Consider the following 10,751-nt stretch of genomic DNA (forward strand, 5'->3'; position numbering starts at 1 on the left):
ATTAACACACAATCAATCTAAGAAGATGTTGCATGCAATACAATTTTCAATAATGCGTCCTCGGATAGTTTGGAATCTTACATTATTATCTTAGTGCACTTACTTACGTGATGCGTTATTGCTTTAAAACGGTTTTCGGTGATGCGTGATTCAATTTAACATTAAACGTGATGCGCGATTGATACTCCCCCTTCCCCCTCTGCCATCCTCTTTATTGAAAACCCATATGCCTTAAATATTTGTTGCTGCCCTTTTGTTTTTACATTAGATAACTGCATGATCCTGAGGCTGGCTCATGCAGTTAATGTCCTGTTGAAACGGAGCTGCATGTTTGCACAAGATTGCTAAACAGCTGCATGTATGGTGCTTTCCACGATCTTGGGATATTTGTATTATACTATGAACTGTGTAAAACTCGCGTTGTGATTGGTCTAGAGGAGTGAGTGATTAGAGCATAGACGCACGATTGACGTCATCGAGTGGTGTGACCGGCGCACGTGATCAGAGTCTAGAGTCCAGCCAGAGCGACTGGTCAACAAAGTTTTGCAAACTGTTTTTGCGAGTAGCGGACAAACACAGGCAAATTTTCTCAGGAAAGGAAAACTGTTCAATAAAAAATTGGACAAAGACCGTTGAGAGTGACCTCAACCAGGATAGGAAAGCTAGAACTTTGTTGTGACGTGAAAAGGAAGCAAATATTTGTCGAAATATGTCGCCGATAGAAATCCGGTAATGGCGGGTAATTGATTACAAATCGCAGTGAAGCGACTTACATGAAGCAGTGATGCCAACTCTCCCGCTTTTGGCGGGAGACTTACGCTTTTTTGCCTCATCTCCCGCTCTCCCGCTTTGGTACATAAATCTCCCGCTTTGTACGTGCACTATAAATATTGAATACTTAGTGAAAGATTGAACGCTGATTACGGCTTTTTTGTTTTCGTTGAACCATAAAGAAATGTTGAAATTACGGTAGAACGGTGAAGTTCCCCCACCCCCAAAATGTAGCCCTAATTCCACAGCCCTCGGAGGCTCTTCGCTGTTGCTGACACGGTTCTGCTGGCTGTCCCTGAAGATTTTTGGACGTCTCCCGATTTTTGAACAACGTGGGTTGGCATGTATGATGAAGTAATATTTTGAGGTCAGGATTTCCTTCTGGAATAAAGGTTAGTTTTGAAAATATTGTTAGTGAAATTTTTTCGGATTATACTCTAATTTAGAAGATCAAAATTGCATGTGTGTAGTAGTCCAAAACTGAGTTTGCTGGAAAGTTTTTGACTCAGCTCAGGCAACGCGATGCTCGCTCACGAAATGTGTCGAAATGTCTTGGTTATTGTATAAAACAAATAGATTCCATTTTGCCGTGGGTCTGTACTCTGATAACGCACAGAGGACGTCAAAACGTGCTGAGAATATCAGTCACGCTACTCGCCTGCGGCTCGTAGCGTACTTCTTTGTTCTCACCACGTTTTGACGTCATCTGTGCGTTATCAGAGTACAGACGCACGGCAAAATGGAATCTATTTGTTAACCCTAAATCAAAATATTCGCACATCATGCGAAGCATATTTACACTTAGCTTTTGAAAGCCGTTTGACGCATTAAAGGAACAAAGGTTGAATGAGACATAAACAATTGGGTGTATTAGCTGCCAGTTTCGAGAATATTTGTTCGGGTTGAAGAGTAGGCAGCTTGATCCTCAGCGGCAGTCGTGTCGATATGACAACGTTCCAAAACACAAACAGGCAAGTGTAATACACACACACAAAAAAAAAAAAACAAGCAAGTAAGTCGCTTTTTATTGGAATTCTATGTAAGCCGTTTATTTGCATGTATTCCCATACAAACCCTCATATTAATTTTACGTGCCGGTGAATATAACTTTCTCACTGTTACCTAATCAGTTACAAATATATAGCTGTCAGTAAGCTTGGGATAGTTGTGAACAGGTATGAACGATAAACAGAAGAGCAACGATCGACTGATGCTGTAAATTAGTGTTTTACTTGCCACCCCCCCCCCCCCCCCCCCCCCCCCCCCCCTTCCCACGCCCCAACCAAAGAAATAGAGCATAAGGGCTTATCATATTTCACATTATTCTGGGACAGCAGTTTCCTATTTAATACCCGAAATGCACAACATAGCTTTGACAGTGATCTTGAATGGCCCTTTTTTTTTGCTAATTAAGAAGCTGTTCCATTTTTGTTTCCTCCCCGCCCCCACCCCAGCCCGTCTGGATGTGCGCGCGTTTCTGCAACGCAATCTCATTGTTTAATCACGGCGGATTAGTCAACGGAACATAAACGATTTCTTGACGAGAATCTCCAGTTCAAAGCAGGATTGAAATGGTTGTTGAAGGAATTTTTGGTCATTAAGGATAACAAAGAAATATTTGACACCTTGCACACGGCAGCTTATGGGGCGGATGGCAATTTTTTCGGCCGATGGTTGTCCTGACGGTCGTGACGGATCGACTTCGAAGAATTGAACTCAGTTTAACGGCGGCGGTGTATTACAGTGATTTCGCACAACAAATCATCGAAAATGCGGCTGCATCCGACTGAAACTACAATTCGATATATTTTGAAATATCCAGTTCTCGATATTTCACGAGGTAAGTGGAATTTATCATTAGTTTCTTAGGAAATCGTTATTTTCATGTTGTTATGCTAATTACGAAGGCGGTGTTTGTTGACAAAAGTACAGTTAAAACTTCTTCTTCTATAATTTTCTCTTTTTAACTGCCCAAAAATTTTATTGCATATTATTACAGACGAGACATTGCTCTTTAACCAGGATGCTGTTTTAGGATGCCAACTGATGTATCTTTAGCGATATTTTCCTTTAAAGTCGGCCATTTTTTTGGCACTTGAAGAGTAGTTCAATAGGGAAGAAATTAAAAATTTTGTAAAAAAATCAGATTTCGATCAAATTCCCAAAAAAGCTTCTCAACACAACAACAAACATTTGCTTGTCTCGAATAATGAGATTTTGTTCGGATTTGTAACGCTTTCTTTGAAAGGCAATTTTTTAAAAGTGTGGCCTAAAATGGCCGCCGAAAGCCCTCTCAGAGCGGTAAAACCAAGATGGTTGCACTACAGCTAAAATACGAATCGAACTGAGCCGAAAGTTGTATTTATGTGAATCACTTATATAGACCATTCTTCTGAGAAAGTTTGAGGGATTTCATTTTTTCTCGTCCAAACGACGATAGTCGATATTTACAGAGGACGGCTCTTAAAGCATTTGTCAGTGGATAAAATTGTCAATTTCCTGGTTTGGTTGCCTTGAAATCGTGTCAGAATTCAATACAATCACAACTATTAAGTCGCAACTTTATCCGACTCTTTTCCAAGTGGTAAGTCGCGTGTCATTGGTATCCGCTGTAATGCATACAGGCGTGGGGGTGAAGTAGTTAACACGTTATGGGTGTCAGATGCGAAAGATGGTGGCTTGATCAGTCTTACTTCTGTCTTAGCCTTATTTCCTGAACCGGAACTCTGCTTCACATTGTCTTTCCCCTTTCAGGTGAATAAAATGGATACCGTGAAGTACTACTAGGCATAATCGTTGCAATGTAATAGCATCCGGTCTACAGGGTAAAAGACAATTACCCTAGCTGCCTCATGCTACTGAAATCGGGTTAAGCTACACGAGTCACCTGTGGAATATTTTCCACGTCAGATCACGTTCACAGTAAATAAAAGCTACTCCATGTAAATCCCAGCTAATCATTTTTTACGACGGGATTATTCGATGGCTAGAAATTTTGGTCGTCTCCGGGCTAATAATTGCGGGAAAACAATTATCTGCCTCAGGATAATTAGAAAATATCGTTCGAGGAGATGAAGTAAAGGGCCAATTTACGTCTTCCAAACAAACAAAAAAAAAAAAGGTCTTATGAAATTCCATATTCGAGAAAAAAATATATCAAGAAACAAGCTACGAACTGGTGATTAAAAAATAACCACGTTTCTAAAAGGGTTTTTAAGAACCTACCACTGCAGTTCACACCATCTCCAATGTAACCAGGTCTGCAGCTACAGTTAAAGGATCCATGGCTATTTACACAATCTGCATTTGGCGAGCACTTATTGGCGCCAGGTACATTACATTCATCTAAATCTGAAAGAAGTTAATTTGTTTTTATGAGCTGGTTCTTCACCATAAAATAACGTTAACAGCACCTCGGACTAATTTTTATAGTTCTCTGACAATCCTAATCACACCTCCCTTTCTCTTACTTCTCTTTCTGATCATGAGCGCGTGAGGTATATTCGACTGATATCTCCATTCCCTGGTCACAACCGTGACTCTCTTCCGGCTTTCTCTAGAATGCCATTCCAAGTCATTAAATTTACTTACAAATGTAGGGCAGAGATGACTTAAAGTCACGGAAGGACCCAACGATAATATTTAAGAAAAAATACTTCAATTTTAGTTTTCAGTTTTTCAAAGTAGCTTTAAGAACTCAGAGATGTATATTTTTTGTATACTAATACAGTCAGTTCAATCTGTTTGGACTGTTAACCTGAACTTTTAACTGGCAGGAAAATGCTAAATAAAATTTTCGTATTTCTCGAAGTTTGGAATCATTCCCCAACCCTGCCCCGTCAACCACTGAACAGGAAAAACAGCTCAGTTTAGATAAAGTTAAATTTATAGAACAACATACCAGTGCATTCGAATCCAGTCCCAGTGAAACCAGAGTTACAAGTACATTGAAACGAGCCTGGTACATCAACACACAGGGCGTTAGACGAACAGTTATGACGTTTGTCAGTACACTCCTTGACATCTGCAGAAGCAAGTCATTCACATTAGAAACACATAAAATGTAGCAAAAGTGCTATAACTGCATCTTTTATCTTACCCAAATGACATTTGTCTCCATGGTAACCTTGAGGACAAACGCAGCGAAATCCTTTGTCTCCAAATCCTGTCTGACAGGTTGAGTTGCTCGGGCAAGGGTTGCTTAGGCAGGCACTCTGGAAGTAAAGAATTGTTATTCCGACGTTTTTTTTTTTTTTTTGTTCGTTAACAATATTAAATACAGTTATAGGAAATCATTCTCAACGCACGATTTATAGTCTATTTACCTTAAATATCGGTCTGTATATAAATCCATCTCTTGTATTTAGCTCGTTGGGCGAGGTCTGTGAGTGACTCTTGTCATTCAGTTCACACAGAAATGACTCATCATTGAGAGGACCATAATTGTAGGACATACAGTTTGGCTCCAGGTAGCATTTTAACCTGCACAACTCCTCGTCAGGTACTTGCTCACTTTGGATAACGTGGTTTCTAAGAACTTTATTCACCAGTTGCTCTTTGAAATGAATTGTTCGGCAGTCATCTAGGGAGAACATAACATTATCTTAATTGAATATAACAAGTGAAATTAGAGGGTTTTTTATTTCATTTACTCTAGGAATTTAATATTTAACTTAACTTAACAGATTCTCTCATTGTTTTTCCAGCAGAATTTTAAAGGGGATTTCCATCCCAGAGAAAAATGGACTGTTATCATTATTAAATATAAAATATACTAGTGTAATCATTATGTCTATTTTATTGAATAACTTTTCAGTTTACAATTTGTTCTGAAACCTGCTGCGGACAGTGTCTAGGCAACAGTTCCTGGACTGAAAAAAAAAAAAAAAAAATGTGTGCTTTATTGTCTTAAACTGTGGAATTTTTTGGTGATTTCGCAGTTCTGTGATATAATCCACTTCTGACAGTTGGTTAGTACTTTAGTGACATCTTTCTTGGGCTAGATCAGAGAGTTTTTTCTTTAGGGTGATGTTGAAATCTCCCAGAAAGTTAAACACAACATTGGTTTGCTTGATCTCGTACTCGGGATAGAGTTTTGGGAGACCCAGTCTTATTATTATTATTATTATTATTATTATTATTATTATTATTATTATTATTATTATTATTTTTTTTTTTTTTTTTTTTTTTTTTTTAATAGTCTAGTTTCAAATAGCTTTGGAAACCATGTAATATTACTATCGTCTATCTTTGGTTTAGAGTTTTCCATGGCCACCATTTTGGATTCAAAGCCACCATTTTCGCAACAAGTTCTTTTGCGTGCAACAATTACATAACCATATAGGGCTGCATATTAGGTCACAAAATCATTTTAATTCACAAAATCATTTCAGGTCTCAAATCATTTTATTTCTTATAAAGCTGCAAATTTCTGTTCCTACTAGTCAGTTGTTATTAAATGGACATAACTTTTGTTTTATGGAAGATCTATTTCCCGTGATCTCGTCGTAAATGCACTCCTTCAGCCAAATCGGGACTGTGTTCAGGTACGACAACGCTGGCTGAAATAATTGTGAATCGTATAAGGCGCTTAATCTTAACTAAAAGTGAGACGAGGATAATAATAATAATAATAATAATAATAATAATAATAATAATAATAATAATAATAATAATAATAATAATAAAAATAATAATAATAATAATAATAGTAATAATAATAATAATAATAATAATAATAATAATAATAATAATAATAATAATAATAATTAATATTTGTATGGCGCAAATTAGCATGTGTATATGATCAAATGCGATATCGGTTAGCCTTTCCATAAACTGGCATGGCTCCCGAGTATAATAAAAATTGAAAATCCAACGCTCGGGGCTTTCACCATAAATATCCGAAGGAAAATATTTTACTTGAAATTTCCTGTTACTTCTATTCCTTTCATGTCCTTGTTGGAAAGAGACTTTAAAAGCAAGACTGGACAACTATTCAAAGTAAATGGAATACTGTTCGACGAAATAAAGCTTTTATCAAGCTAATAAACAATCTTATCATTTCATAATAGCAGCTGAAGAAGACGTAATAACGTCGAAATATTTTGAATATATTTCTGTTGCTAGGCAATTAAACAGAGATATAAATTCTTAGTAACTTTTAGATGGTCGGTGAGTCGTAGTTGTATATAGATTAAAAAAAAAAAGGCTGCTAAAACTGCTTGGAATCGCCTTGAACGTCTCAAAAAGGAGACAAACTTCAAATAAGTAATACGCAAAGGCTGTCGGCCCAGTAATTGTCATTTAAAACGTATAAGTGAATTTGCTTTCAAATAGAAAAAGTTTTTGTCCCATACTAGCTAGCGATTTTTGAAGTATGGGTTTTCCAGAAATAAAATCTGGGCTTAATGCCATCATCGTGCAGCAGAAACGAAGTCAGAAATATAATTTACTAGAAAAAACGCGGTTCGCAGGCTCACCACTGTATTATATATTGCTAGGGAGTTTAAGTAGATACGACGACGACGGCAACGGGAACGACGTCAAACAATAAGATTTTTAATGAACAAAACAATGCGTTCAAGTGTGTTATAAATTTTGCTACATTTCTACGCCGTCCTCCGTAAAACAACAATGTGAAATGACTAAATTTAAGGTTCTGTGGAGAACGCCGAGCGCATGACGGCAATTGTTTCGTTCCCTGTTTCAACTTGAACGCCGTTCCAACCAATTCTTTTCCAAGATAGTTCGGCTTTATTTTACAAGTTGAACGAGTTGGAATAACCACGAAGTACTGCAAGTAACGAAAACATACCTTTCCAGGTGACGTTTTCGTTAGCGTTGCCTTCGTGGTTGCTTGAATCCCCTAATAATTTTGACGTCGGGGAAAGGTTGTTGCGTCATGCAGAGTGGAACTAACATTAACCTTACAGTGAACCAAATTCCTTGCAGATTACAAATTACGATAAGGAGCCAACTGGAGCTTTATAAGTAATGGCCCTGACGTTAGAACTTTGCTCTCCAGTCTAAGCTTGCGATTCCAGCCCGTCTGTCTTCTATTACTCCCTTTGATAATTATTTAATCCTCCCCTCTTTCCCTGCACGAATTACATCTACGGCCATTGTAAGCTTTAATTTATCCGGGGAAAAAACGCTAAAAAATTTCACCTCTAAATGCATTGTGTTAATTTCAATTACAATATCATTTACAATGTTTTCCCCTATGGTTCTTTCTGATGCAAAAGGAAACTTGGTGTCATCCAGAACACCGCTTTGTGAAACTTGAAAGACATTTGTCATTGTACTGGCCTAACAATCGAATTAAAGGATGAACCGATCTTGGCGATCTTGAAGTGTCCGCCGGTTGCAATATTCAAACCCAAAGTTGAAATTAAACACAAAAGGTAAAAAAGGAAATAATCTTTACAAACCTGCTGTCACCCCAAGGCCATTAGCAGCAATAATTAAAACGCATATGGCAAGAAATATGCTTCTTTCTTTTCCCAAAGATAGGTGAGTTAAGCGCCACATTATTTTGTAATTTTATGGAAGCATCGGGAACCTTTTCACCTGCGTCTACCGTTTGCATAATGTTGTGAGCTGCTAAAATTAGTCGCGACAGGTTGTTGTTAACATATTTAATTAACTAACTGCGAATAGTTTACACTGAAACTGGCACCGCTTTTAAGACTAATGTGTACTTTACTGGTGAAAACTTGATTAAATTTTTTTTAAAATTTTTATCTCAAATGTGGTAAATGACGTATTTTGAATCCACAAAGTGTGGGATTTTTTTTTCTGACTTTGGACTAAACTTTTAATTACAATTCTTGTTTTCGTATATTTCACCGGATAATTTGGCAAATTTGCACAATGGAATAGCATAAACAATGACACCCTGGCAGCCTTTTGCGATGGAAGACGAGAGCTGTCCTTAACACTGAAAATTTATGTTTATTCTGGCAGTTATGACCGAATCAATAATTGCAACATATCACCTTAATCACATGCACATGTGCCATCAGTCGATGCTACCCGTCACCTACTTTTCGTAATGCATCGTATCGTACGTTATTACGTGCAAGCTCAATTTTGGCAAAAGAATATTGTTTTCTCTATGCAAATAAACTTTGTTTTCAAACTGTGCATACTGAAATGCTCAGAAAGCATAGGCTGTTTTGACCCGTTATAAAATGAATCATTTAGTTAATTTGATATTTTGTCGAGGAACTATCCCTTTGATGAAAAACGATTTGAAGAAACATTTCAACAAGAAAATTACCGATAATAAAACAGCATGACGTTTCGGCGACTTCATATAGACCGAAACTGAACACGCAAGCGGATTCCATTCGCGCGAAACACTTTACCTGAATACTTTCATGCTAATTTATTTTCTCACTTTCAATACCTATAAATATGCCTTTCCGTTATTTCCATTTTTACTCATTTGACAATGACGATATGAAGTCGTCGAAACGTCATGCTGTTTTATTATCGTTAACTATCCCTTTTATCGAAAAAAATTCTTTCTTCTTTTAGGAAACTGACTGTGGCAAGTAAATTACCCTATATATCGGCGTTCACCGGCGGTGCATGCAAAAAAAAAAAAAAAAGAAATCATTGTGAATATGGTTGTTGTTGATGATTTCGCAACTTTGCAGCTCGTCCAAAACGAGGCCTGTGAAATCGTGCTGAGAGTGTTATAGCATTCTTACTAAATATAAGCCGTTCGAGTTGCCTAGCCAAGCAACTACTCCGTAGGTAAGTAGAGTGAGTATTATTATTAAAACTTTATTTAAATTTTAAACGAAAATCAAGGGATAGTAATGTTGACTGGATTTCCAGTGTCAATAATCTCACTATTAAAAATGTAGCTAACAGGAGACACAACTAAATACATACTAAAATGTGTCAAATAGTCCTTTATAATAATACCGAAAATGTAATACAAACTATATCTGCAAAATTCAACTGTTAAGTAAGTAAGAAATTCAATTTTGTGTCGTAACATATAGCGTACTGGAATGTACGCTAACTGCACAACATAACCCTATAATTTATATAGTTGGTAACAAAATATAAAACTTTTAAAGGAGATAAATAAAGGCGGAAGATCTACAATAAAATCGGCTACTGGTTGTTGCAGAGAGAACAGTCTTTATAAGTATCGTCCATCAGTTGACAGAAGTCAACTGATTTATTAATTAACACGTCTCTCAAAATACCTACGCATTGAGAAAGTTTTATGAAGTCATTAAGTTTTGAACAAATAACTGGACCTTGATCTAAATGCTCCGTTTGTTAGATGCAACAATTCTAAACCTTGTTAAGACAAATTCTGAATTTCTGAGAGAATACTGACTATTTTTAATCACAAAAAAGTCGACGATATAGGTTAGTGCCACATCGTTTTTAACTTTGTACAATGTGGTTGTGATATCTTGCAATGGTCGAGTATGAAGTGTTGGTAGGTTATCAACATAGTAGGGACTTATGCAAAAGGCTTTATGATCACATGGGGGACGTTCTGGAATTCGTTTGAGTCTTCTGGCGTCACTGACAGGAACGACTAAGATGACAGACAGTCTGACAGCACATGAGACGAGATAGTATAGCAAATTTAACATGTGTAATTTGCAGATGTTTGACATTAATTTGCGTAATCTTAGAAGAACACCAATTTCATCACACAAACCTTTATTCACAGATATTGCTTATGTGACTTGAAAAGTTAGTTGGTCTTTTAATAACGTAACTCCAATTGTCGCCGACTTTTGTTCGATTACAGTACCCTTTATCGGCCAAGACTCATCACCTTATATTTTCAAAAATTATCGTGTAAAAGTCTGTTGTTATGCCAGTTACAGGTTTGTTCTTTTATCAGTCAGGGAAGAACTTTTGTCATTCTTTTCATTTCAAAGGTCTAGTTTTTCTGTCACGTTTTGTAAGTATATGTGTTTTAAAAGTCTAGCTAA

At 36.9% G+C, this 10,751-nt stretch overlaps 1 protein-coding gene across 2 annotated transcripts in view; it reads right to left on the bottom strand.

The window, feature by feature from the left end:
• The window catches only part of LOC146473833 (uncharacterized), a 17,142-nt gene extending 8,798 nt beyond the window's left edge, over window positions 1-8,344 (bottom strand). For both annotated transcript variants that reach the window (XM_085117877.1, XM_085117876.1), the window contains exons 1-5: window positions 8,205-8,344; window positions 5,097-5,353; window positions 4,871-4,985; window positions 4,673-4,795; window positions 3,997-4,122 (exon numbers count right to left, since the gene is read on the bottom strand). In XM_085117877.1, the coding sequence (XP_084974003.1) occupies window positions 3,997-4,122; window positions 4,673-4,795; window positions 4,871-4,985; window positions 5,097-5,353; window positions 8,205-8,304 (721 nt within the window). In that variant the 5' untranslated portion in view covers window positions 8,305-8,344. The remainder of the gene's footprint in view (window positions 1-3,996; window positions 4,123-4,672; window positions 4,796-4,870; window positions 4,986-5,096; window positions 5,354-8,204) is intronic.
• Window positions 8,345-10,751: the final 2,407 nt, after the last annotated feature.

The sequence above is a fragment of the Pavona decussata genome, unplaced genomic scaffold, assembly GCF_977016875.1.
Source record: "Pavona decussata unplaced genomic scaffold, jaPavDecu1.1 SCAFFOLD_92, whole genome shotgun sequence".
Lineage (NCBI taxonomy): Eukaryota > Metazoa > Cnidaria > Anthozoa > Scleractinia > Agariciidae > Pavona > Pavona decussata.